At 48.1% G+C, this 24327-nt stretch overlaps 10 protein-coding genes across 15 annotated transcripts; 5 read left to right on the top strand and 5 right to left on the bottom strand.

The window, feature by feature from the left end:
* Nucleotides 1-508: 508 nt before the first annotated feature.
* Nucleotides 509-16050, bottom strand: LOC113565190. 4 transcript variants are annotated; one of them, XR_003408512.1, is made up of 9 exons: nucleotides 15964-16050; nucleotides 7545-7672; nucleotides 7293-7478; nucleotides 6992-7116; nucleotides 6819-6887; nucleotides 6672-6762; nucleotides 6477-6597; nucleotides 848-1013; nucleotides 509-790 (listed from the first exon to the last, which is right to left on the bottom strand). XR_003408512.1 is itself a non-coding variant. In XM_026986551.1 (5 exons), the coding sequence occupies exons 3-5, from the start codon at nucleotides 6504-6506 to the stop codon at nucleotides 579-581; spliced, it is 408 nt and encodes a 135-aa protein (XP_026842352.1). In that variant the 5' UTR covers nucleotides 6507-6584; nucleotides 6672-6762; nucleotides 15964-16050; the 3' UTR covers nucleotides 509-578. The 4 variants fall into 4 exon arrangements, 2 of the variants coding, with proteins under 2 accessions (XP_026842352.1, XP_026842353.1); XR_003408511.1 differs by having other exon boundaries at nucleotides 6477-6584; XM_026986551.1 differs by lacking the exons at nucleotides 6819-6887; nucleotides 6992-7116; nucleotides 7293-7478; nucleotides 7545-7672 and having other exon boundaries at nucleotides 6477-6584.
* LOC6590360 (dr1-associated corepressor) lies at nucleotides 2338-3636 on the top strand. Its single transcript, XM_002015804.2, has 2 exons — nucleotides 2338-2419; nucleotides 2613-3636. Exons 1-2 carry the CDS (start codon nucleotides 2378-2380, stop codon nucleotides 3519-3521), a joined length of 951 nt encoding a protein of 316 aa, XP_002015840.1. The 5' UTR covers nucleotides 2338-2377; the 3' UTR covers nucleotides 3522-3636.
* On the top strand, nucleotides 7790-15969 carry LOC6590359 (protein stum). Of its 2 annotated transcripts, XM_026986549.1 has the most exons (11): nucleotides 7790-8749; nucleotides 8807-9289; nucleotides 9354-9585; nucleotides 9625-10482; nucleotides 10540-11887; nucleotides 11964-12537; nucleotides 14466-15101; nucleotides 15172-15277; nucleotides 15340-15466; nucleotides 15530-15724; nucleotides 15793-15969. In XM_026986549.1, exons 1-11 carry the CDS (start codon nucleotides 7917-7919, stop codon nucleotides 15900-15902), a joined length of 5502 nt encoding a protein of 1833 aa, XP_026842350.1. In that variant the 5' UTR covers nucleotides 7790-7916; the 3' UTR covers nucleotides 15903-15969. The 2 variants fall into 2 exon arrangements, with proteins under 2 accessions (XP_026842350.1, XP_026842351.1); XM_026986550.1 differs by lacking the exons at nucleotides 7790-8749; nucleotides 8807-9289; nucleotides 9354-9585; ... (1 more) ...; nucleotides 10540-11887; nucleotides 11964-12537 and adding an exon at nucleotides 13368-13587.
* A 225-nt stretch (nucleotides 16051-16275) lies between the features above and the next one.
* LOC6590358 (eukaryotic translation initiation factor 3 subunit K) lies at nucleotides 16276-17152 on the top strand. The gene is made up of 2 exons (XM_002015802.2): nucleotides 16276-16388; nucleotides 16464-17152. Exons 1-2 carry the CDS (start codon nucleotides 16318-16320, stop codon nucleotides 17059-17061), a joined length of 669 nt encoding a protein of 222 aa, XP_002015838.1. The 5' UTR covers nucleotides 16276-16317; the 3' UTR covers nucleotides 17062-17152.
* LOC6590357 (TATA-box-binding protein) lies at nucleotides 17144-18413 on the bottom strand. Its single transcript, XM_002015801.2, has 2 exons — nucleotides 17591-18413; nucleotides 17144-17535 (listed from the first exon to the last, which is right to left on the bottom strand). Exons 1-2 carry the CDS (start codon nucleotides 18347-18349, stop codon nucleotides 17257-17259), a joined length of 1038 nt encoding a protein of 345 aa, XP_002015837.1. The 5' UTR covers nucleotides 18350-18413; the 3' UTR covers nucleotides 17144-17256.
* A 996-nt stretch (nucleotides 18414-19409) lies between these two features.
* LOC6590356 (immune-induced peptides) lies at nucleotides 19410-19883 on the bottom strand. Its single transcript, XM_002015800.2, has 2 exons — nucleotides 19799-19883; nucleotides 19410-19736 (listed from the first exon to the last, which is right to left on the bottom strand). The coding sequence occupies exons 1-2, from the start codon at nucleotides 19848-19850 to the stop codon at nucleotides 19450-19452; spliced, it is 339 nt and encodes a 112-aa protein (XP_002015836.1). The 5' UTR covers nucleotides 19851-19883; the 3' UTR covers nucleotides 19410-19449.
* A 545-nt stretch (nucleotides 19884-20428) lies between these two features.
* LOC6590204 (plant intracellular Ras-group-related LRR protein 7) lies at nucleotides 20429-21646 on the top strand. Of its 2 annotated transcripts, none has more exons than XM_026985508.1 (3): nucleotides 20429-20623; nucleotides 20694-21266; nucleotides 21332-21646. In XM_026985508.1, the coding sequence occupies exons 1-3, from the start codon at nucleotides 20444-20446 to the stop codon at nucleotides 21581-21583; spliced, it is 1005 nt and encodes a 334-aa protein (XP_026841309.1). In that variant the 5' UTR covers nucleotides 20429-20443; the 3' UTR covers nucleotides 21584-21646. The 2 variants fall into 2 exon arrangements, with proteins under 2 accessions (XP_026841309.1, XP_026841308.1); XM_026985507.1 differs by having other exon boundaries at nucleotides 20694-21278.
* Nucleotides 21603-22202, bottom strand: LOC6590202 (mitochondrial import inner membrane translocase subunit Tim10). The gene is made up of 2 exons (XM_002015797.2): nucleotides 21977-22202; nucleotides 21603-21916 (listed from the first exon to the last, which is right to left on the bottom strand). The coding sequence occupies exons 1-2, from the start codon at nucleotides 22125-22127 to the stop codon at nucleotides 21789-21791; spliced, it is 279 nt and encodes a 92-aa protein (XP_002015833.1). The 5' UTR covers nucleotides 22128-22202; the 3' UTR covers nucleotides 21603-21788.
* Nucleotides 22165-22471, bottom strand: LOC113565079. Its single transcript, XM_026985509.1, has 2 exons — nucleotides 22405-22471; nucleotides 22165-22334 (listed from the first exon to the last, which is right to left on the bottom strand). Exons 1-2 carry the CDS (start codon nucleotides 22440-22442, stop codon nucleotides 22181-22183), a joined length of 192 nt encoding a protein of 63 aa, XP_026841310.1. The 5' UTR covers nucleotides 22443-22471; the 3' UTR covers nucleotides 22165-22180.
* A 65-nt stretch (nucleotides 22472-22536) lies between these two features.
* Nucleotides 22537-24225, top strand: LOC6590201 (WASH complex subunit 1). The gene has a single exon (XM_002015796.2). It carries the CDS (start codon nucleotides 22576-22578, stop codon nucleotides 24049-24051), a length of 1476 nt encoding a protein of 491 aa, XP_002015832.1. The 5' UTR covers nucleotides 22537-22575; the 3' UTR covers nucleotides 24052-24225.
* Nucleotides 24226-24327: the final 102 nt, after the last annotated feature.

The raw sequence follows: 24327 nt of genomic DNA, 5'->3' as shown, positions 1-24327 counted from the left end.
CCGATCTAGGTGTGCGACGGCTTTCCGTACTCGGAATAGGTTCCTTTATCTAATGCAGTCCTTATCAAGGAACAAGGATTAAGGATATTTTCTCCAGCCATATATATCTTGTTTTCTCCCTTCGAGGACCGATCGCGACGTACGACAGCTTCTGCGATCAGAAAAATGTCCTTGATCCTTCGCTAAGGACTACAACAACCGAACCATACAGATCTAGTTTTTCCGGCGACTTGTGGGCCGATTTAGGCGTGCGACGGCTTCCTGTGGTCGAAATAATGTCCCTGATTTGATGAAGTCCTTATCAAGGATCAAGGATCAAGGACATTTTCCCGAATCAAAAATATTTATTTTTCTCCGCTATTTTTGAACCGATCTGGGCGTGCCACGACTTCTTTAACCGGGATAGTGTCCCCAAAACAGAAGAAAGAAAGGATGAGTTTTCAATCATTTTATTCATCAAAACATAGCTTAGTATAGGATTCGTTAATATAAATAAATAAACAAGTGGACAAAATTTGTATATACTATCTAAATGTATGAACGAATGTATCCTTAAACCTAACAACAACGATATGTATCTAGAGTCCAGTAGCCCGCGTAGCCGCTCGCTTAGTTGCCATAGTCAAAGTCCTTGTTGTCGATGGCTTGTTATACTCGGATGCTGCGGGGTGCGATTCTGTCCTGCTGGGATACGATTCTGTCCGGCTGGGATACTTTGATACGACTCCGTCTGGCGGGTCGAAATCGGATACGACTTCGTTTGTGGCGAAGCTTACGATACATAGGTCCTCTGTGAAAGAAAAAATATTTTTTAAATGTGTCCACAATTATATACTGATTCACTTACTCGTCTCGAAGCTGTAGCCCAGCGTTTGATTCGGCGTCGTATGAATGGGCGTCATGGCTGGCTCATGATGACGCGGCGGTAGCCGAATGCCAGAGCCGACGACCCTGGGATCCAATCCAAAAAGTTCCTTTGCGACATGTTCGGTGTATGAACTGGCAACAGCATTCTATGAATAAGGTAAAGTTTTATTGCCAGTAAAACTTTATTATTAATAATTGTTATTTAAATATATTTATGGGTTATGGGTTGACTACGAAGTGTCTAATAATTATCTAGACATGATTGGTACGACTATGTCGTCCAGTTTCGAATCTAAAACAAATCCCGTAGAGCTAGAAGGGTTAATGGAAATACTGTAAAAATATATTAAATATAACTTTAAGAAAAATTGTTAAAAGCATTAATTAGGCGTTTTTTTTTTTCTAAAAACGTTCAGCTTCGTTTCGTTTTCTTTAAGTTAAAAACAGCCTTTATCCTGTTGAAAAGTTGGCAGCACTGTTCTTTTTGCGGCACTTGCCATTCACGGAGCACTCGCGCAATATTGCCAGACTGTCACAAAACTTGTTCTAAATATTTTAGATATTTTTCGGTATATTTGATCAATAAATCCGCAGTCACACTGTTTGGCACCAAGGAACGGAACTTAGTGACGTAAATTTGAATGAAAACATCGATGTTGGTTTGATACATCGGATTTATTCTTCGATGCATCGATGTATCACCGATGTTTCAAAACTTTCCCATTTGATTATATTATTATTATTGCGTTATTATTATACAAAAAAAATCTTAAAACTTAAAAATTGTGGAAGATAGGTTATATACGGTACATAAACCGTCAACAGTTCGGTCGTCGCAACTAGAACTTGAACCAGTTGGACTGCGGAGTGGGTATCCTACGGTGCGCGAAATGAGGATCTGAAGACACGGCGACAGCCTCTGATGATTGCGATGGGAAAATTAGTGACCGGCAGTTGTGGTACTGTTTCTGATACTGAGTTTTGTTGAACAAATGCATCTCCTTATATAACTAGCAGTGGTACTCTTATTGTATGGGAAGGAACGCCAGGCTCCATGTGAGATTTTTTTTTTTTATATAGGGTGCACTCTGTGCCGGGGCTACATTTCAGTGCATTTACTTAGGTACTTGGCAGCAACAAAGTAAATAGTTTATTGCTTCATCCTTTTTGATGGGTTCGAGTTTACAAGTGCAATTGTCTATTCTTAGTTGCTAATGTAATTTTCGTGTCGCCATATTCATTCACATGAAGTGACATGGACAATTGTATTTATGAGTATTTGTGTATATATATTCTGTTATATTAATAAGGTATACGATGTTTTGCAAAACATCGATACATCGCTCAACATCGGTACCAGCAAAAACACCGGAAAACATCGGCAAAAAAACATCGATACTCGATGCATCGATGTGTTTTTACATCACTAAACGGAACTGTTCTTGTGTAAAAAACACACACACATTTTTAATTTCGCTAGGACTTGGTATATTACTTCACAAAGCCCGAAATGCCATCGAAAAAGAAAAAATACAACGCGCGCTTCCCAGCGGTGAGTACGGACGAAGCGGAAGTGGTCAATATTTCGGCTCTGGCGTGAACCGACAATGGTTATCAGTTTTTATGCATGTGTACATACATACATACTCACATAATCAGAGGCTCCGTGTTGTGGGCGCAGCGGCAGAGCAGCACGAGCCCGGTGTGATTTATCATTGACTCGATTTTAATATTTTACTCCGCAGGGTCGCATCAAGAAGATCATGCAGAGCGATGAGGAGATTGGTAAGGTTGCACAGGCGGTACCCGTTATCATTTCCCGGACGCTAGAGCTATTCGTGGAGTCGCTGCTAACGAAGACGATGCGTATAACGAATTCGCGCAATGCCAAGACACTGTCCACTTCGCATATGAAGCAGTGCATCATGTCAGAGCAGCGATTCGATTTCCTGAAGGAGCTCGTCCGGAATATACCAGACATCAGTGTGGCCGAGGAGGCAAGCTCCTACAACGATGACAGCTCACCAGAGCAATATCCGGACTCAGATACGCCATACGATCTTAGCCTGCCATCCACATCTATGCGGTCATTGCCGAATGGAGGCGGATCCGCTATCGGCCCCTACATGCGCTCAATGAGCTTGAATGGCACCGGTCTGAAGCGTCAGCAGCAGCAGCAGCAGTACCCCCCACCCACACACATCCCATCGGTAATTGTGCCTTCTGTGGCACACACGCACCAGCTTCAGATGGGACACGTGCCCGCCAAGTTGGCTCGCTCGGAATCAACTCCGTCCTACACACCGCGGGGCAGACCGCCCAACCAAAACTCCTACCATAAGAAACAGTCGCACGACACTGCCATACCTGCTCCGATCTGCAGCTATGAACTCAATAAACCAATAGTCAAAATCGATTATAGCAACGTGCAGATGCCGACCAGCAACCTGTGCACGCCAGAGGCTGAGGCAGATGCCAACTCCGCCTTCAATTTTGACATTGCGGCTCCAGTTATCAATATCGATCTGACGAATATTGTAGCAGCTGGAACGGCTGGAAAGAGCAGCGCTCCCATCATTCCAAAGGCCACTGTGGCATCAACGACCCCAACTGAAACAATTTTCGAATTAGACGAAGACTATGACAATATTTGAATAGTATCTAAGTGAATGCGCTTTTAAATTATTGATACATTAATATGTACTCTAGCTCTAAGTAATCACAATACAACATTTGCAAAATAAAGACCATGCTGGATTTTAAGCTGAACCTCTGAGCTGTGAACCTTTGCTAATTTAAAATCTAATCGAAGAGTGATGATTACTCGAGCTGAAAGCGATGGTTTCCGCTCAACTGGTTCGACGGCTTTACTGTGCCCAACGATGCGCATCGCATCAAGGCGGCCAAGATCAACTTTAAACTATTGTATATGTTTATTGAGAGGGAGATTTATGCAGGATTGGTATGAAGCGGCAATAGTCGAAGCTACCTTCAGCATTGGGAATTGTTCCTACTTTAAAATGTATCTGTACACAAGCCATCTCAGCTCAAAAGCTTCCCATAAATACGGGAAGCTAATAACCAATTACCGAAAACTTAATTTGGTTAGCCTTAGCCTCCAAATAGGCCAAACAATTGGCCCACGGAATTCCCTGTGTCCTAGTAAGCTGTGACCTTTATTTGTTGTGCGTAGAACTATTTATATGTGTATATACACATAATAATAATTACGAGTATTACTTAATTTCGCCCAAGGTGCGTCCACTGACTGCCACTTAGTCATTGTGTAATCCTCGGTCACAGTCAATTACAATTAAATGCCTTTCAATCCCCATGGGGATTCGTACATTTGTATATTCGCACACGCAATCTCGGACCAGCAATTGATATTAATTTGGGGCACGATGTGGGTCAAGCATTGATGTGCTTCTATACAGTACAGATGTGGGACATACTGGGATGAACTGACAAGCGGAGAAACCAAAGTCAAATATCGCGTGGGAAAATCTTATTGTAGCAAAATTACTAGCCGCTCCTTGTGTTTTGTGCGCAAAGGTGCAGTTTAAAATTATATGAATTATTATGAAAGCACAGTCAGAGGGATTTTCGCTTTTCGGGTTGCATTTGGGTTTGGCATGGCTGATTAGGGTCAGCAGAAGGCCGAGATGATTAGTCCCCCTACGAGGGGCCAAGCCCAGATCAAGCTGATGAGTTCCTCCTCATTTGAGAGAAGGAAGGAAGGCAGAAATAGGAAGCGCCATCATTGGGGAGACACGATTTCGTGAATTCAATTTCCCCAAACAGAAATCCAGATCTGCACTCCTCTCCTCCATTGTCGTGTGCTGTGCTCCCAAGGGACTATGGGTGTCCATTTGGCTTGAGTCATGGTAAAAACTTTGAAACAATAAAAACAACTTGCGGCGCGCCGCCAGTGCCAAGTTTTCATGTCCAAGGCGTATTTATGTCAACCGGAAGTAGGTTTACTGACCCACGTATACCCGTACGTGTGTACGTTCGCCCAAACAGCGGCTTCGACAATCGTCGTCCTCGGTCGGCGACTCCTTCGGCGGCCGCCTCGACTGGTCATCCCCAGAGCGCAGGACGACGATAGCCCCACGTATAAGAAGGTATTTGCCTTTAGCGGATTAGTTTTTCTACGAACGGCGAGTGCAGTGCATCGGATCGATGCCAATGCGCGTTGATTTTTTGGGTATTCCGTTTGAGTTCAATTTAATTTTTTTTTTTAATATTTTCAAAAATTGCTAAAGTACAATAAATCGCGAACAATCCAAAATCCCCCTCGAAACGATCGACAACCCGAAACTTAACTCGAAAAAAACAAGAAAACTAAACCATCTAAATGGGAAATATCTTGAAAAGGGAACAACGCCGAACCATCCAACGGCAAAGTTAACTCATAGATGTCTCCAGGAATTCCTATGGCTTTGGACTCTGGTCTGGGGAAACGAACTCAACTTTTTGCTGGAGTCGGTCGCCATGGGGTAGTCGGGGGCTATCACGACATTAGCCAAGGATTTTCCCCCGTCACTGCCACTTAAAAGTCAGCCCCCACCCCGAACCCAAGAGGGTCTTTTGAGAGGGTTTACGAGTATAGGCGTTGTTTCTGTTGCTTTTGCTTTTTCTGCTGCTGTTGCTGTTGTCTTGATGTTGCAACAGTGCGCCGTGGCATAGGAGAGCCGGAGGCCCAAGTGTTGTTGACTCTTTGCCGCTGCACAAGGCAAAAGGAAATTTGTTGCGGTTTTGACCCTATTCCAAAGCCAAGGAAAACCGCACTTTACCCTGCCTGTACTCGGCTCGGCGATGTTCTGGCTGCCACATCCCACATCCTAGCCCCGTCTCGTGGCTTGAAGTGGCTCTCATGCGGTGTCTCACGTGCGTGCAGACCCGTGAAGATCCCCGGCAGTGGGAGCATCCAAAATATATGATTTAAGGACGGGAAGTCGGGAAGTGTGTGCAAGCGTATCAAACAAAATATAAGACCTACATATATGGATATATTGAGTATATGTGTGTGAGTGTGTAGGGACATCGCGTGCCAGAGACATGCCAACAGGTGTCACAGCCAGCGCTGGGAAACAATCAAAAGTTGTCTAAGCAGCAGAAGGCAGATGAACAAACATGCAAACACGGCCGGAGAGAATCTACGGACATTGCAGCGCCCCGCCGTGCGGCGAAATAGTGCGGCGAATTGGCAGCACTGGCTGGCGGGCTCCCCTCCCCCGATTGCTTTTCTTTTTATACCCTGTACTCGGGGAGTGTATTGTATTCGTGCAACTGATGATGGACAGGCAGGAGAGTGTGTATGTATTAACAAATTCGTAGAATTATTGCCTTTTTAAGGATATGGAAACCACATCTCACAGCGTTTGTTGAATGTTCAAAGAGTATTGTCATATAAGTGGGTATCAAATAGTCAAATAGACTTCTGCAAAACAGTGTTCTTGGTTGTTTCTTTTGTAGCAGTATCTCAGCGTGTCTGCGTGTGCACACTACTAGTATTATTATAGTGGCGCTTCCCCTGGTGTTGTGCTTTGTTTGAATTTGAAGTGTAGGCAATATTTCTCTTGAAGGTTTCTTTGCTCACTTACCGCGCCGCGGCGCCGTGGAGGCAGTTCCATTTCAGTCAGTGCCAACGTCCCATCGTGGGCTCTATCGCTCTCGCTCTCCGTTTCCAATGTTCATTTTTCGCGGCTTTTCTGTGTAATGATACTGTATTAGAGTTACTCTCGTGCACAATTGAAACTAATTTAAATAACAATTACATAAGGCTGGGCATCACTTACCGTATACCAATACCAATTTCCTCGAGGGGACTCCAATTAAAAACGGTTCTTAATGTGTGACCCCAGCCGTAATGAGATGCAGGAAAAGTGCCTGTAATCCAGAAAAGTGTTTAGAAGAGAAGGAAAATTTGCGAAAAACCAACGTACAGGCACAGGCCCGGGTCCGGGCCCGGCACGCGTCATGGCCATAACACAGCACACCGGTCTAGTCACTTCCTGCGAGCCAAAGTGTGTCACCGAAATTCGAGTAGCGCCCCATAAAATGTAGGTTAAATATTAGGCAAAGGAAAATCAATGCGAAGAAAGGCACTCATTCACACCTGCCATCCCTCCCCACGTCCCTACGGTTCGGTTCCGCAATACCGCAATCCTCAAGCGGCCTACGTCATGCCGCAAAATATAACTACTATTTGCGTACCCCAGTCCCATCAAATGTTCGGAGTATCTGAATGGAAACAGTAGGAGAGACAGAGAGAGAGAGAGAGCAATTAAAACATCATGTTCAGCTGATAGTTGGTGTCGGACAGCCAGCCCCAAACATCTTCGAGCGATGCACTCCTCAAGTGCAGTCACTAATGCGGCAATTTGCAACATGCAATCCAATCCGTTCCAATGCCATACCATAGCCATGCCACACCATGCATCTCCCATCCATAAGGCTGAAGACTGTTGAGCGCTCATCAAGTTCTGCTCTCGTTAGCGTTGGCTTAACGGCTTGGGGGGAGTTGGATGTGGAGTTGGAGTTAGATGTGCTGCTGGAGCAGGTGCATTCCGATTGCATGGGGTTTATCAGCGCGGCACACGCAGCTATTTATAGGATCGAAATGGAGAGAAATGGCATTAGAAAATACTCGTACAAATAATAATAATTACTGTTTTCGCCATGCCCGTAGTTTGGCTGTGCAAATCGGAAAGTTGGGAGGCAGTTGCCCACGGTCTCCCGCGTCGCGTGTACGTCCCGTCTCACTGACATTGCAATGGCCGGAAGGTCTGGCCTGTCCCTAGAATAAATACATATATACGTGTACATACGTTTGTGAGCGAGTGATTTTTGAATATTTCTGTTGCTTTGAATAAACAGCTTTTGGCGTCATTGGTTCTGTTGCACCCGAACGAAACGAAGCGAAGGACAAACAAATATAGCAAAGTAATCCTGCGTAATTCTTTGCTATGGCCAGAAGAATGGACAAGGACTCATAGTGGACGAGAGAGGGATCGATCGAGCGACCGTACCAATGTCAAATCATGCAGCAGACCCTCTCGTACTCATCATCATCGCCATCCCCCTCTCCGATGCCAACGCCAGCCGGAACACCACACCCCCCAGCGACCACCCATGCCCCCACCCACACCCATCCACGACCCGGCTCAACAGGCAGCGATCCCAACAACAGGTTTCAGCCGGCCATCATTCCGGTTGACTACAGCTACCACACCCACACCCATTCCCACCCACACTCCCACTCGTACGGCCACACGACCATGGCCCCCTCGACGTACACATCCACACAGAGCTTCATCCGCCAACCGACGGCCAGCACAGTCCAGGAGCTGGGCTCGGAGCGGGACTCCCAGCCTTATAGCAGTCTCTTTGGGGACCCCGTGCCCCCGCCGTCGCAGGTGGAGGAATACTTCGGGACTGCGGCCTTTGAGACGTTACGATCTTCTTCGCTGGAAATCCCCAGCTCGGAGGAGGATGCTCTAGTGGCCGCTGTGGCCCTCAATGCGCTGATGGGCAACGAGGCTCGGGTCAGGCAGAGGATCTTCTCGAATATTCCCTACACGAGAACCCCCCGGGCATCGCTCATCCCGCACCTGCAGCCGCCCGATATCCAGATCTTGCCCAATTCCAGCGGCGGGTCCAGCTCGGAACAGCTGGGGTCTCCCAACTATCGACTCCTGGCCCCGGACGACATCCTTAATAAACCGGATATGTACGACTTGGCGAACCCCAGTGAGGAATCACAGTACATGACACGCTTGGACTTCGATCGGGAGGAGGAGCGAACGCAGACTCCCAGCCGAACGGCGGGCAAGCAGAGTGTCTCCACCATGACCTCAGATGACCATCACCACGGGTAAGAGGCAATCCTATCCATCAGTCAATGAATGATTCTGTATTTTATCCGTTTTAGCTTGCTGAGCGACTCTTACTCGGGCAGGGACTGGTTTCGACCTGCTCCACAGCACTTTCCGGAGTTCACGCGCATCCCCAAGCTGCGGCCCAGCTCGAAAAACATCATGTCCATGAAGCAAGAGGAGGTGCCGCTCTCACCGCTGGCCACGATGATCCAGGACATGAACAGTTCCAGCAGCGGAGGCGATGAGCGGGTAGCCCCCGATGGGGAGAAACAGTCAACGATGCAGGACATGGACGTCATACTCTCACCGAAGCAATACCTGGAGCAGCAGCTGGAACGGATGAGTGCGGTCAGCGAGCGGCAGCTGCTTGAGGACTACAGCCCGCCGTCGCCTCCACCAGCTGACCCGCCGCCTTCTTGCCACCAGAGTAGCCGCAGAGACACGGAGGAGAGCGTCTGCTCACGTCCACCCACCATGAAGAGAGAAATGTCCCCGATCATCATCAAGGACTCAATCTCCGTGGGCGGAGACTATCGGTAAGTGGGAACAACACTCTCTGCCTCTCCTGGCCAGTTCTAATCTCTGCTAATCCCCATCCAGCGTGGACCAGCCACGGCCACACAAGAAGACTGCATTTACCATCCTCACAGTGCGCTCGCCGCAGACATCGCCGGCGTACAGCCCCGCCAGGAGAGCCGCCGCCAGGAGGCACGCTTCCATACAGTCGACATCGACTACCTCATCAATGGCCACCAAGCCGCCGATCCTGCCGCGTCGCAAGACTCCCAGCGACTCCCGCCTACCGGAGCTGCCAGGATATCTGGCCCACTCGGCGTACCCCAGCCAGCAGCAGCCACAGCCGCAGCCACAGCCGCATCCACTCCACACAACCGATGACTCGCCACGGCCTTCGGTGCAGTTCAACATGAGTGGACGGCACAGTCGCAGCAAGCTGGCGACGCCTTCGAAGGGAATCCTCCAGCAGAGGGACTCGCTCACCTCCTCCATAGACACCTACACGCCGAGGGCGCAGAGACGAAGGTCCATGGCCCCCAGTAGTCCCCAGCAGATGTCGTATGGCCAAAGGATCAAGAGCATGGAGAGCCTGCCGCTGATAACCGATCCCTATCGAAGCGCGATTCCGCGACTGCACTACTCCACCATGGACCTGGGCAAAGAAGCGGCAGCCTTTCCGCCGGGCGCACTGCCACGCCCACTGAAGCCAAACCACAACCCCACGCGAAAGCAGCGCGGACTCCTGAAGGTGATCAACCGGGAGGAAGCGCTCGCCCACATCCCGCCCCGCTCCAACTGGTGCAGCCTGGACGACCTGGCTCTGGCACCGAGTCCCCGTGCATCCTTCGACGTCGGCCACGCCCAGGGTCGTCGTCGTTCCAGCTCCACCTCGCCCGAGCGAAGGAGCTCCACGCAAACAGCCTCGGACCGACGCAGCTCCAACCTGAGCAGCATAACCGCCACCACCTCGGACTTTAGCTTCCGACGTCCATCGCTCGCAACACTGCCAGCATCCCGGCTGCGTCGCAAGTCGGTGCAGGCGCCGATCCCCGGGCGTAGCCCGCGACGACAGTCCATCTACCAGAGGGATCCGAAGCCACCGCCGCATGGGAAGCATGGGAAGATCGCCAAGCCCAGCAGTTTGTCACCGATTCTCGGCACCCCGAACAAGGACAGCAGCTCAGGGCAGAGTCCTACCCACGGATCCTCGATAATTGGGCACCGGGAATCATCGCTGTTTGGGCACCATGAATCCTCGCTTATTGGTCACCGTGCAGCCGCTGTCGACACGCAGTCCGAGGTGTCGACGCGTCGGGACTCGCTCTCCCGCATTCCGATTCGCAGTCGTCCGGGATCCCGGGTGGAGTCTCGTTCCAGTTCGCCGTCGAAGGACTTTGTGGCTATGATTCCGACCGCATCTGGGCGCACCTCACGGGCAAGCACGAGTCGATCTCCCTCTCGGGCGATGATTCACAGCAGGACGCCCTCACGGGAGAGTGCGCGACCCGGAGAATCGCGATCTGTGTCCAGGGGCCCACCTTCTAGGGCAAGTTCTCGCATGGAACAGGCACGGGAGCAGGCCAACTCCCGAAGCAACTCGCGGGCCAACTCCCGACTGAGCATAAACTCCTCGCTGCGATCCTCTAGCGTATCGCCCGTCACCATGGCCAGGAACAAAACCATACGGGGAACCACACCGCAGCCCAGTCGCAGGAAGTCCATATCATTGAGTCCAACCAGCGGCATGATAGGGCGTCGAAAGTCCATAAGTCCAGGGGCCATCACACAGGCAAGACGGATGTCCATGTCCATTAGAGGGAAGCCAGAGAACCCGGAGACATTGTCGCGACGCAACTCCCGCTCCCGCATCCCCACGCGACAGTCGGGAAAGATGGAGTCCAAGTCGCCGCCATCCTCCTCCAAGAAGCGTTCAAAATCCCCCGAGAAGACCAAGGGAATACCGGCGATGACACCCAAGGGCACCAGAGCGGGCAAAGTCCCGCCAAAGGGAAGCCCCAAGGCAAAGCCCACATCCAAGCAACCTGCAAGTGCCAAACCCAGGACAGAATCTGTGAAGGCTGTTAAAACCGCGGAGCGTCTTCCAGTTGTCAGAAGGGAACAGGGAACAGGGAAGAATCCAGCCCCCAAAGCGCCATCATCCACAGCGAAGGAAGCGAAAGCCGAGAAAGGAAAGCCAGCAACCAAGAGCAGTGCACAGGGACAACCAGCAGCGCCCCCGCGCACCAAATCCCAGCAGATGAAAGCCAAGCCACCTGGAGGGGCGACAATGGAGGCCAAAAGACCTCCTGCACCCACGGCCACCAAAGCCCAGGGAATTGTACACGAAAAAGGTGCCAACGGAGGAGATGCTACAACAAACATGACTCCACTAGCTGCCCAGGTGGGCAACGTGGTGCTCCAGGCAGCCGAAGCCATTCCGGCAGTGACCAGCGAGGTGACCGTCCCCTCAACTCCAGGACGCAGAGGCCAAGGAGCGAACATGTCCAAGCTGGTGCGGATGAGCTCCCGGCTGAGCATGCTTAGCCAGAAGAACCGAGCAGATTCGCCGCTGAATCGAAAGGTGGCAACAGTGCCCGAGATAGCGCAGGAACACGAAGGTGAGATTCAGTCTAAGGGGCCAACAGACACAAGATTTTTTTATAAATTAATTAATCTTATTCTATTAAATTCTAGAAGCAGCGACCCACGGTTCTCTGATGAAGTCCAATGATGCTGGGAGTCTGCCTGCCGCCATTCTGGAAAAGTCACAGAAAACGCTCGAAAACATACAAAAGACCGTTACGGAGGCCACCGATGAGATCCACAAGACCATCAGCGAGAACCTCACCGATCTGAAGACTCTGGAGAACGACATGGGCCTGACCGCAGATGGCCCTCCCACTCCCACACCCACCTCTGGCACGATGCTGGCCAAGCCAGGCGACTCTGAGTCTCGGACAGGGACAGCGGATGGTGGGAATGCTCCTCAGAGCTCGGCGGAGCAGGCAAAGTCTCCTTTTACGGCCACACAGCCCATCGAGGCCGCGGTCTCGGTAGTGCACCCGGACGAGCGAGCAACGATATCCAGTGTGCCCGAGGTAGAGTGCGAGAGCTCTGACCTGCCCACAGTCCTGGACGTGTCCGAGTCGGAGCTGGGTGGCCATGTGATGCCGACGCCCGAGAGCGGAGCGGACTTCAAGGTGGACGCCAAGCGACGCTCTCCAGACGGACAGGGCGGCTCCGCAGCGGGAAGTGGTGGCATGGCAAAGTGAGTAACAGGGAAGCACTCTTGAAAAACTAATTAATATTGATGAAAAAAGCATGACTATTCATGGGCTAGCCCCACAACGATCTCTTCTGCGACCCGGACGCAGTGGACATTTTAGGCGGGAAGGCTAACGGAGAGTACTAATTTTTTTCCTCGACCGTAGTCTCCACATAAAGAGCTCGCCAAGGCTTACAGCGCCTGGCCAGTCGTCAATTTGCATACAGGAAACACCCAAACAACAGCAGCAGCAACAACACTTTACAGTGCCGTGTGGGCTAGCGCTGCCGCTGGCTTTCTCGTGGTGGTTCAGGCGGGCACAGGTCCGTCAAGCCACTCATAAGTGCGTCAATAAATTTTGAATACAAACACGAAGTGGGGTCTATGGAGCGACTAGAGTAGAGTCCCTCCCCCAAACGCTAGACCACGACCACCAGCCCACACCAGACGACCACCTTTGAGGAAATCCGTTCTCTGCCTTGTCGTCGTCGTCGTCGCCGTCGTCAGGTCGGTCGCAGTCGGCGAAGGTAACGATGTCCTTCACTGCATTGTTTTTCCAGCCAACCGATATGAGCGGGTCCGTGTGTTTGCGTGTGTTTGTGTGCATCCCTAGCCATGCGAGACCCCAAGAAAACGTGTGACCGACCCATTACAGTGGGCACCCTTCCCCATGTACTCACTAGGAGAAATGGGCTACGATGTCCACTCTAGGGAACCCCCACCGTACGGGCATGGTATAGCGTGCATATCGCACGGAGGTAAAAGTATTTTCGCAACACGACTTAAGTTTCTTGCCGCAATAACAAATCAGTTTCGGCCGGACAATCGCGCTAACCGCAGCCTAGCTCCCGTGAGGCGACTCCCGAATCTCCCAGAAGAACCAAAGTACCAAAGACCCAAAGAGAGTGCTGTGCTTGCGAATTTCCAACAATTAATCCGAAAACAATTCAGATAATTTGCAAAAATGCTGAACGAAACAAGCAAAAATTCGGTTATATATACGGTTGATCTGACGCAGGACTCGTTCATAGATGGCGATAAGTATTTCTTTAGGTAACGAGCATTAGCTTCCGGATTCCTATTATATTTTATCGTTCTCCATCAGATGGCATAGGTTTGGGTAGTTAACGCACCAGCGACGACCTTGTGGATTAATTTAAATACAAAACTGGCAAGAAAGTTTCTTTCATTCCGATTGTTGTCACTGTTCCACGAGTACTCCAACTCGAAGTTTCTTGGATCCATGCCGCTCAGAGCGGGTCAAATAAATTACCGACCTCCAAATTGCGTTTGGTCGTTGGCTCGTGCACAACGAAATTAAAGGCGTTCGAAGCCCCAAAAACATATACTATACATATATACATGTACGATACTTGTACATGAGTACAGTATAGGGACTATAAATGTTATGGGCTTTGGGCCTATAAAAATTGTGTAAGCGTCTCGATGGGATTTTCATGTTTTGAGTTGACATTTCTGGTGAGCGAATAATCTGAACAAAATGTTCTTTAAGGAAGAAAAACAGTCTCTGCTTTCATAACCAAATGAACGAGCCAAGAAAATAGTACATTACAAAGTCTTAAATCTACATAATCCATCCATTAGATGTTGCTGTTTTCCATACGAGTAATTTATACACATAAAGTAGTGGTAATGCTCCGACTGTGATTATATATGCAAAGCGATGGGCGGAAGTGATTCAGGACTATCCCATAAACTTGAACTTTGGCTCCGTAGCTCTTCTAACAACTTTCCAATCATACAGAACTTCCGGCTCTTGGCACCTTGCCAAGCCTTGCTGAAGCCATAAAAGCTTATATCCGGTCCTTGGTCCCAGTCAAGGATGGCATGCGGAAACCGCGAACAAGAGCTACTTTCCAGCAACTAAAAATTATTATGAGACTATTTTCAATCTACTCTTCTCCCACCAGAACCAGCAGCCAAGAGTTCCTGGAAGAAAAGGACAATAATGCCAATAAGAAGGGATTGTGTCGCTGTTGTTCCTCATTGTTCATGCCCTGTCGTCGCTCTCGATGCTCCCGCTGCTGTTATCGACGAGAACGGAACCCCTTAGCCGAGGACCAGCCCGTGCTATGGAGTGCAAACAGTAGTGCCACAACCGCCACCAATGTCCAAGTGATTGATGAGACCAAGTCGAAGAAGAAAAAGGTGACGGACTGGCTCAAGTCGAGCTGCTGCCGGAGCTGCCGGAAGAAACATCCGCCCGCGAACACGGACAAGCCGGAACCGCCAAGCGTGAAGCAGGAGGCCAGTATGAGTACGGGACCAAAACGTGGGGGCAAATGCGGCCTCTGTCTGAGCAAGGTTTTTTGCTGTCGCTCGGTAAACAAAGTGGACGACACGGGGAATGAAACCGAGCTGAAGAAGTGCTGCTTCTGCATACCATATCGGAGGAACCGTAGCAAGCCGAAAGGTAGCTCCGTTTCCTGGCGGGATCAAGATCCAGAGCTTGGCATCAAGCCAACTGATACATCGGTTCTGGAAGGTGCGTCCGAGGCCTCAATGACATCGGCAGCTGCGGATACTCCGGCTACACTACCAAAAGAGTAAGTCTGACAGACACCATACCCCTATACTTGATGTGGAGCTAAGAACCTCTTGCCATTTTCATTAAAGGGGCTGCTGCAAGCGTTTCTGGCTAATGATGCTCTGCTGTCGCAAGAAACCGCGTCGCGAATCGAATGCTCGCCGACAGAGCATCAGAGCCCCGCCGCCCAGTGAGGCAAGTGATGATACACTTTGATCCATGGTTACAACATTCCATAATTTATTTCCCGCACTTAGGACACACGCCGGAAGCTGCATAACGACCTAGTGGAACACGCATCCAAAATGAAGGGAGCTATTCCTGTGCTACCGCTGTATTTGGCTTGGTTCTGTGCCTTCTGCAACGTAGTCTTTCCAGGCTTAGGTGGGTTTTCCAGAGGTGCACCTGCCTGAATATACGGCTTCTAAGGCTTCTATGATTTCTTAGGCACACTCCTGTCGGGACTCCTTTGTTTGTGTGTGGGCATTCCACGTTTCTCGCAGTACGACAGTGCCCGGGCTCGAATCGGATCCTTCATAATCAACATTATTGTGGCAGTGTCGCAGTTCTGTTGTGTACTCTTCTGTTTCGTGGGCTGGGGCTGGTCCATCTGGTGGGGTACTATTATGCTAAAGTGTGCAAGTAAGTGTGGTCATTTACCGTCTAATATTTTGAGAGCATACTTTAACAAAGATTCGCACAAATCTTAGGGAAACTGAGCAAGATCAAAAAGGTGGAACGTTTGGAACTGGAGGAGGAACAACGACAGGCCCAACTGGCGGCCACTGCGGCTGGTGAGACGGAGCCGGCGAAGACATAGTAATCCAGTCCAACAGGACACATTCAACGGGACGAGCTTTTTTATACAATTGTGTACATACCTTTGTACAAAACTGTACATTCCACAGACTCGTGCACTTCCAAATGTACTTCCATGATAAGTAAAGTGGAACAATACTTCCTTAGAACAGAACTTAACTCTAACTATGTATTAAAATCATTAAACTTCCACTAAAATAACAAGAGTTTTTTTGCGCGTTTTGCTTAAAATTTTCTGTAGATAACTGTAAATATCGGAGTGCAAAACTATCGAACATTTCGCCAGTGCTGTAAAACACCCAATTTAATACCAGTTCTGGTAAAACAGGGTGGATTCTTTTTTCGACGGCGTTCATTAAAAAAACACGACGTCAGTTTGCGAATTCTGTAAACTATACTATTTTGGCTGTATAAAGATGTCGCACCTTGTGAAGATGGAAAATGGCCAGAGCCAGACGATACAGGAGATGCTTGGATGCATTGAACGGTAAGCTTAGTCCTCCGCCACCGAGTTTTGTTCAATAAATAAACAGATGCACATAACCTCGCTTTCTGGCCACAGCTACAACCCCGACCATTTGAAGACTCTGGAGGCGTACATTCAGGACCAGGCCAAGAATAACACCTACGACCTAGAGGCCAACCTGGCCGTTCTCAAGCTGTACCAGTTCAATCCGCACATGCTCAACTTTGAGATCACCTACACGATTCTGCTGAAATCGCTGACAAATCTGCCACACACGGACTTCGTGATGGCCAAGTGTCTGCTGTTGCCGCAGCAGATGAAAGACGAAAACATTCAGACCATTATCGATCTAGCAGATATACTGGAGCGTGCCGATTTCACACTGTTCTGGCAGCGCGCCGAGGTTAACCGTACCATGTTCCGCCACATCAGCGGCTTCCATGATTCCATTCGTAAGTTTGTCTCCCATGTTGTGAGCATCACCTTCCAGACCATCAAGAAGGATTTGCTGAAGGAACTTCTGGGCGGCATTGAGGACTCGACACTGGAGAGCTGGATCAAGCGCAACGGATGGAAGCATCAGGGCCAGGATCTCATTGTCGTCGCCATGCAGGACGACAAAATTAAGACGAAAAATATCACAGAGAAGATCGAGTTCGAGAACGTTGGCGCACTTATGGCACAGTGTCTCTAGGTTTCTCTCTACATTCATAGTTTTGTCTAAATTTCTACGGAAAGTGCATAATATAAAAGAAAAATAAACGCCCGGCCCGTCATACAGCTAACTAATTAGTTTTATTTAGAGATACACGCGAAGTAAACATATTAACTTAGAAAAACTATTTTCCCTATACGCACACTTTACAGAACTAATAATTTCTTAACCTTGTTATGACTGTTTTTTGAACTTTTTCAATATGGGAAATATTTTGTCGAAGGCATCGTAGATCTCCTGTCGGACTTTTGCGCCCGTCAACACCACTTTCCCCGAAACGAAGATGAGAAGCACAATACGCGGACGCACCATACGATAGATCAGACCTGGAAAGAGCTCAGGCTCGTAGCTGCTGAAATTGCAATGCGTCAGCACCAGGCCCTCCAGTCTTATGGGAAACTTAACATCGCACGAGCCAACCATGTTTTGAATCTTGAAATCGAGGAATTTCGCCTGCAAGCAAAGAATTATGAAATGTTCTCTAGATTGTGAAGGGATTAGTACTTACCGGGAATCCCAGCTTCTGTATGATGCGAGCGTATTTCCGCGCCGCCAGTCTTGAGTCGTCTTCACTTTTGGCGCCGGTGCATACCATTTTGCCGGAGCTGAAAATCAGAGCGGTTGTGCGAGGCTCACGGATACGCATGATGACGGCAGCAAAACGTTTTGGGTTGTACTCGGCGTTTCTTGCATGTAGTGCAATCTTTTTCAGATCCAGCTTGCAGCACAAATTCACTGTGGACACAATATTTTGAAGCTGAGGAACAATTCCGGGGTCTGCTGAGCCAGGCGTTGCCGGTGTCATGGGGGTTGCTGGACCCATGGTCTGGTGTATGTTGCTGAGGGAATCTCCTGCCCCCACTCCTGACGCACTGCGCTCACTCATGGGAATCATGTGCGACATCATGCTCTGTGGAGTCTGTGGCTGCATTAGAGATTGCGGTGTAGTGCCTCCAGCAGGTTGTCCCTGCTGCTGCTGCTGTTGCTGATATGACGCTGAGGGTTGGTAGCTCTGCATTTGTTTGTGGGCCAAGGGCAATGACGGTTCGTGGCCAAAAAGTCCACTGCCGCCGGTTGTAGCGTTGCTGGCATCTGGCTGCTGCTGTTGTCCCGCTACTGGTACTGGGGCGGATATTGCAGGTTCTGGCTGTGGTATTGCCGGAGGATGATAAACGGGATTTGCTATAATCTGTTGATCAGCCTCCATCTGATGCATTGGCGTTCCAATGCTCGGAATCGAGAAGTTTGGACTTAGCATTTGATCCATGTTGCTGGCTATTTCTGAAGACGGTGAGACGCGTATACAATTAACTTGAGACGCAGATAGACGAATATGGTTTACAAGTCAAATATTTACACTTCTATCCCGCGTGTTAATTATTATTAATTGATAATAATTACTTTATTTCAGATATCCTTCAATGAAAATAAAACAAAAACAAAACAGCAAATGGGAACGGGCACCGTGTGATAGAGCTAAAGAAACATCGATGCTAGCATCGATAAGGTATATACGGTCTGACCCTCAGAAATATACCAAAATATTCCGCCTCATTTAAAAAATATACCGTAAATATACTGGCGGATTCAAGTTCAATATTCCTCGATTTTTATATTCCGTTAAATATTACTAGCTAGATATAACATTTAGCCATGCCGACATAGTTTTATCCTATTAGTGAATCTATTTTCTACATGACTGGTTCATTTTAAACACTTGCTTTTATTACATTTCTATATAAAGTTGAAAATGAAATTTAATAGATTGATGAAATTGACAAAATATAACATTATATACCGATATACCGTAAATATATCGTCGGTCAAATTTTGACCTAAAAAATACCGAAAAGCTTTAAAAAAAATACCGTAAACGGTCCCCCTGATGGGCACCTGATTTAGCGCTTATACCGACAGACTCTCAGAAGTATACCAAAATACACCGTAAATATACTGATGAAATCAATCTACTACACATTTGCGACACGTTTCTACACAGAGGACAGCTATCGATAACGTTATCGGAATTAGCCACACTGTTTGTGATACTTTGAAAACCGCGACTTTTTAACCGTAACACTTCGCACCTTGAATACCCTAGTGCACCTTTATTATGAAGTCATGTATGTACTCTCATTATATTATATATTCTATGTATATATGTATATTCTGTATTAATAGCATCCAAAGCATGTGTAAAATAACAGTTCTTCTGATAATGTTGGCAAGCGTCTTCAAAAAGAGTCAACTCCGTTGGCCAATACAGAATGAAATGACACATCTATACACTGTATGGTAAGACCTTGTAAATAGTTACGAGGGTAGGATAGAGTAGTTGAAAATATTTATTTAAGCATCAGTTATTAATTAAAATGAACGCATAAGAATGATCGAGATGAATACCAATACAGAGGGGATGGCCAAAGGCAGACCTTTTGCGGCTGATCCTCCCGACTGGGAGTGAAAGTGAGTATAGGTATTTCCATTCTCATCTGTGTATGCATGTCTTCCAGTTGAGGGCGAGTTCTGGAATGTGCCAGTCACGCCTGGGACATTGTAGGGTCCTTCATTCTGACCGCGTATGTAAATTCCATTTTCCGGACTGCCAAACTGATGCGGGCCATTCCCGTCAGAACTAGTCTGTGCACTTACCGCTGCGTGGGAATCGGAATAATAATAAAACAATCACTTTAACTCTGAGGTCACCAGAGCTTACCGGCAAACAGCATGCTAGCAACAACGATACAGATGACAACGAAATATCTCATGGTGGATGTAGCAGCTTCAGTTACAACGCCCAGCTTGAACTGAGTGCAGTTTTTGCGAAAATCTATTTATATATGAAGCAATTTAATTACGTCGGGAGGGAAGAGAGCGCGAGAGCGAGCCCATCTTGCGGCAATTAGTAGAACCGAACTTGAGAATCAGATGTCCAGACTACATAGTATATGATCTGACGTATGTACATATGCATGATCATCACTTCCAATATCTTTATACCATTCAAATTTAACAAACTATACAGGAAGACCCTATCGAACATTTACAAGGGAACAAATACACAAATATCATTTTGCGCATGCTTTTCGAGAGCCAATGTAATTTTTAATTTTAGTACGATACATGTGCATACTAGTACATACATAGTACATATGTAGCTATTTATGCATATACTGAAATTGACAAACGTTACATAATAAACACTCAAAATCATGAGCTGCAAGTCCTCAGATTTGGCCATAAACAATATGAAAGCAGATTCGAAAAGAACACTACGTTTGAGTTTTCGATCAGACCGTTAACGCAGTATAATGTTTTGAAAAATAGCTGTAAATTAAGATAAAACAAAATTTGTATCGTAATGGAGACGATTTTCAAGTTCTTCCGCAAAAATTATGTGCTGGCCAACTGCGAGAATGCCATCATCAAAAAGGCCTTCTCGTTGAATCTTTCTCACTACCAAATTTCTGAGGCACCCGAAATAATTGGAAAATGCGAAAGTTTGATAAAGCTTTTTCTGAATCAGAACAAACTAACAAAGGAAAGTGCCTCACACAACAGCTGAACTCATTTATTGACAATACGTACCGTACTGATTATCAAACTTACAGGTTCCCTCCACCATTACCAATCTCGTGCGGTTGCAAGTTTTGGCCTTGGATTACAACAAGCTGGATGAATTTCCACTGGCCATTTGTCAACTAGTGCAACTGAAGTCCCTCAACATAAGCTGCAACAACATCCATCGCCTGCCCCCGGAATTGGGCTACCTAACGCAGTTGGAGACCTTCTGGTGCAACAACACAGGGCTCCTGGAACTACCGTCGGAGATCGGAAACTGCGAGCGTCTCGAGATACTGGGAGTGCGTGGAAATCGCCTGACAAAGCTACCCTCGTCGGTCGGATCACTCGCATCACTGCGCTGGTTCACGGCCGAAGGCTGTCAGCTGCGCGAGGTGCCCCTATCATTCGCACTGTTGGGCAGCTTGGTGCACCTCAATCTAAGAGGCAATCGTCTCAAACGGATTCCAGGAGTGCTAGTTGCGATGGAGAAGTTGCGGTTCGTATTTCTCAACGAGAACATAATCGACGAACTGCCTACACGCTTCCAATTGCAAGAGCTGCGTTTTCTGGAAATGCTCAACTTGAAAAGGAATCCAATCTGTCTTCATCAGGACTTGCAGGTTCTTGCAGTGGTATGTTAATAATTATAAGGTCAAACTGAACATCGAGTAACTGGATTTTACAGCGCCAAACAAACATCTACATGGAACTGCCGGAGCATCTAATGGATGCAGCCGATGAGTTTGCCGCTGAATGTTCAAATAGAGATCAGCATCAAGACCACCAGGCCGGTACTGATGATACGGAGACGTCAGACTGGGCTAACAGCGCGCGAACCAGCCAGCTGGACACCACAGACGAGAGCTCGTTGGAGAATAGACTTGAAGATTTGAGCGTAATGCTGCCAGCGATGTCGCGTTATATCACATCCTTTTGAAGTTTGAAGTATGAGCTTGTCAGTATTACACAGCACGCATAAATGTGTTATTTATTGTTTGGATTTGTGTGTTTGTACATGGACCTTTAACAACCTATCGTACCGCTTGAAATGCAGGCTCTAGCCGGTAGGGGAACAGGAAACAATACGATTTGGTTATGTAGGAAATGGTGCCAATATGACAGGTGTTTGGTATGCCAACGCATTAACTAGTCATATTCTTCATGAGCTCTGCGTCCTGCATGGACATGGCCGTTAGCTTCTTGCCAATATGCTCATGAATGTCCAGGTACTTAGCCACACAGCGGTCGATGCAGACCATCTCGCCCTTTCCTGCAACAACACGGGCCATATTTAGCCAGAGAGCTCAAGCGTATTTCTCGCAACACTCACCCAACTCCGACTCCGAATAGCGCGGTGGAATGCACTTCTTGTGGCATGCGGTCGTCATGCGGTTATATAAATCGGACATCATTTCGATTTCCATTTCTTGCATGACCTGTACTTTGGCCTGGTCGGCCGGGCTGATCTGGGACATGTCCATGGTTCCTTTTGTCGTGCTGCTTTTAATTGATGGTTAACTAAATATGTTCGACCTTAGTCAAAACGCCTTTCAGAAGAGGAAGAGTCGTAGTCGCCGTGATTTGCTTTTCTCATGCGTTCACGCACTCGCATGCTCTCGTAACGCCGGCTATCAACGGATTGCTTGGACAGCACAAAAGCGTACACTCCACCAGCGGTCAGAATTCCCCTGATCAGACAAGAGTTTAATTTAGAATTGCCCGAGACTTTAATAAATTACACAATATTTTTCTACAAACCAACAAACAGCAATTCGTCCAGCGTTTCCTAACGTCATACCTATATCGATATTTTTGGCCGATAATATATTTGTAGGGTGATAGGGCGTTCAGCGGTTATCGATAGTCGAAAATTGCTTATCATTGAAGTGCAAATGGCCATTCAATTATTAAAGTATTATTTATCCTAAAATGGACACCAACACCTACCTACAAAGCGCCTACCACGTTGCGATAGTACCGACCGATCTACATCATGAGGCGACTATAATCAAAGCAGCCCAGTCTCTGGATTGCCTACACAAAACAATAAATTCTATTTTCGAGCGGATTGATGCCAGACTCGAAAGAAATGGTGCCAAGGTCCAGGACATAAACAGACGTGTGAGGCGGGCGCAGGCGAAAATAGATGCACTGGTCGGGTCCAAACGAGCCATTCAAATATTCGCTCCGGCCCGATTTCCTGCCGGCGACGTGCTGGTCAGCATTGCTTCCACCTTTCCACAGGTGGCTGGCAAACTAATGGAAGAGAATCACGAAAATGCGCACTGTCGACAGCAAGAGACGGCATCAGTGGCAGATGATGATAATATTTCCTTTCATGTGCGAGCCGAGCAGGAACATGAAGCCCCGTTGGTCGCCGATAGAAAGATGACTAATCGGACTTCCGGCTTGGGTGGTCTTCCCTTGACTGGCGTAAAATCGGTCCCATCATTGATGCGTTTCAACACAAACGAGTTTGCTTACGGTGATGATTTGAATGCTTGGAAGCGTTCTCTTCCCCCGCAGAGGACAAGACGTACAGCCAGCCAAGCCAAGATCACGACGGAGAACCTACTAGCCCCGGCTCCGCATTCATTGGCTTATGGCACCACAAAGTTGGCGACTCCCGCCGGGGATTTGCGATACAATCCAGCCGCTTTGGCTGCCCCAGCCATCGATGTGCCCTTGGATTTGCCCGACCTTCCTGGCATAGCCAACGACTTGCAATATGAGCCTGTTGAAGAGAATACGCCCATTGCTCCGTCCCAGCAGTTTGGAGAGTTGCCAGAATTACCCGGATTGGAGGTGGAGGAACAGGAGATCACAGTGCAGGCTCTGGCAGCTCAAACGCACGTACCAGTGCCAGATAAGAAGACAGTACGAAGATCAGTTGGATCAGTTCCTGTGTCGACCCCACCACCGCCTCCGCCTCCACCACCACCACCACCACCCCCAACTCCTCAAAATGTGGTCACGCATCCACCCCTTCCTACCCGAGGTCCCATTAAACCCCTTTCTCCTTCTCGTGAAACTCCCCTTATCATGCCACCCCCTCCTCCCCTCCCCGCTGACCCACGATCAGAGCTTATGGCTGCCATACGGAATGCTGGAGGAGCACTTGGCGGACGTCTCCACTCGGCTGCGGCTGCACCCCTCGATGTGGTGGACACGACGAGATCGAAAGCAGGAACCAGTGCCACTGGTGATCTTATGGCGGATCTCCACAATAAGCTCCTGCTAAGACGTAAAGGAATCTCGGGCAGTCAGAATCCTGGAGATCCTACCGCTGGTAATCCGCTAATGCACCAGCTGTCCAAGGTTATACCGCCACCTGTAGAGTCGGGAAAATCCCCTCAATCAAGCGAGGAAGAGCACTCTGAAGAGGACGTGGATGCGTGGACGTAATTAAACTAGACGAATATGCCTTAGCACCAGGTTTACTGCCTTCCATGGCTTTAAAAAATAGCATCAAATTACCTCTTAAATTTAATTTTTGGCAATGCCCGAGCAATCATGCAAATTAGTAAAGTTTTAAATTTTAATAAAATACAAAAATATAACCCTTCAAGGGTATACAAATGAAAGTAGTTTGATTCAGTACCGCCAGCAGTTTTTTCACCCATCACCATAGACCACTTATACGCTATAAAAAAGGGCGCGAATACCCTTACTACGCTCTGA

Source organism: Drosophila persimilis, unplaced genomic scaffold, assembly GCF_003286085.1.
Source record: "Drosophila persimilis strain 14011-0111.01,24,50 unplaced genomic scaffold, DperRS2 tig00000002-arrow-pilon, whole genome shotgun sequence".
NCBI classification, from domain to species: Eukaryota; Metazoa; Arthropoda; class Insecta; order Diptera; family Drosophilidae; genus Drosophila; species Drosophila persimilis.
The sequence above is the reverse complement of the archived record's forward strand: the minus strand, read 5'-3'. Positions and strand labels throughout refer to the sequence as shown.

Coding starts and splice junctions, on each gene's coding strand:
- LOC6590204 (XM_026985507.1), top strand. CDS start 20,444: ATGGAGACGATTTTCAAGTTCTTCCGCAAAAATTATGTGCTGGCCAAC. Junction 20,624..20,693: donor ATCAGAACAAACTAACAAAG/GAAAGTGCCTCA, acceptor TCAAACTTACAG/GTTCCCTCCACCATTACCAA. Junction 21,279..21,331: donor ACTTGCAGGTTCTTGCAGTG/GTATGTTAATAA, acceptor TGGATTTTACAG/CGCCAAACAAACATCTACAT.
- LOC6590202 (XM_002015797.2), bottom strand. CDS start 22,127: ATGGACATGTCCCAGATCAGCCCGGCCGACCAGGCCAAAGTACAGGTC. Junction 21,917..21,976: donor CTATTCGGAGTCGGAGTTGG/GTGAGTGTTGCG, acceptor GTGTTGTTGCAG/GAAAGGGCGAGATGGTCTGC.
- LOC113565079 (XM_026985509.1), bottom strand. CDS start 22,442: ATGACGTTAGGAAACGCTGGACGAATTGCTGTTTGTTG. Junction 22,335..22,404: donor GGACGAATTGCTGTTTGTTG/GTTTGTAGAAAA, acceptor TTGTCTGATCAG/GGGAATTCTGACCGCTGGTG.
- LOC6590360 (XM_002015804.2), top strand. CDS start 2,378: ATGCCATCGAAAAAGAAAAAATACAACGCGCGCTTCCCAGCG. Junction 2,420..2,612: donor ACAACGCGCGCTTCCCAGCG/GTGAGTACGGAC, acceptor TTTACTCCGCAG/GGTCGCATCAAGAAGATCAT.
- LOC6590359 (XM_026986549.1), top strand. CDS start 7,917: ATGCAGCAGACCCTCTCGTACTCATCATCATCGCCATCCCCCTCTCCG. Junction 9,586..9,624: donor CAGGATATCTGGCCCACTCG/GCGTACCCCAGC, acceptor CCGCAGCCACAG/CCGCATCCACTCCACACAAC. Junction 12,538..14,465: donor GGAAGTGGTGGCATGGCAAA/GTGAGTAACAGG, acceptor TTCTCCCACCAG/AACCAGCAGCCAAGAGTTCC.
- LOC6590356 (XM_002015800.2), bottom strand. CDS start 19,850: ATGAGATATTTCGTTGTCATCTGTATCGTTGTTGCTAGCATGCTGTTT. Junction 19,737..19,798: donor TGCTAGCATGCTGTTTGCCG/GTAAGCTCTGGT, acceptor ATTCCCACGCAG/CGGTAAGTGCACAGACTAGT.
- LOC6590201 (XM_002015796.2), top strand. CDS start 22,576: ATGGACACCAACACCTACCTACAAAGCGCCTACCACGTTGCGATAGTA.
- LOC113565190 (XM_026986551.1), bottom strand. CDS start 6,506: ATGGAACTGCCTCCACGGCGCCGCGGCGCG. Junction 1,014..6,476: donor CTCCACGGCGCCGCGGCGCG/GTAAGTGAGCAA, acceptor CCTTATTCATAG/AATGCTGTTGCCAGTTCATA. Junction 791..847: donor GGGCTACAGCTTCGAGACGA/GTAAGTGAATCA, acceptor TTTCTTTCACAG/AGGACCTATGTATCGTAAGC.
- LOC6590357 (XM_002015801.2), bottom strand. CDS start 18,349: ATGGATCAAATGCTAAGTCCAAACTTCTCGATTCCGAGCATTGGAACG. Junction 17,536..17,590: donor TACAGAAGCTGGGATTCCCG/GTAAGTACTAAT, acceptor CTTTGCTTGCAG/GCGAAATTCCTCGATTTCAA.
- LOC6590358 (XM_002015802.2), top strand. CDS start 16,318: ATGTCGCACCTTGTGAAGATGGAAAATGGCCAGAGCCAGACGATACAG. Junction 16,389..16,463: donor ATGCTTGGATGCATTGAACG/GTAAGCTTAGTC, acceptor TTCTGGCCACAG/CTACAACCCCGACCATTTGA.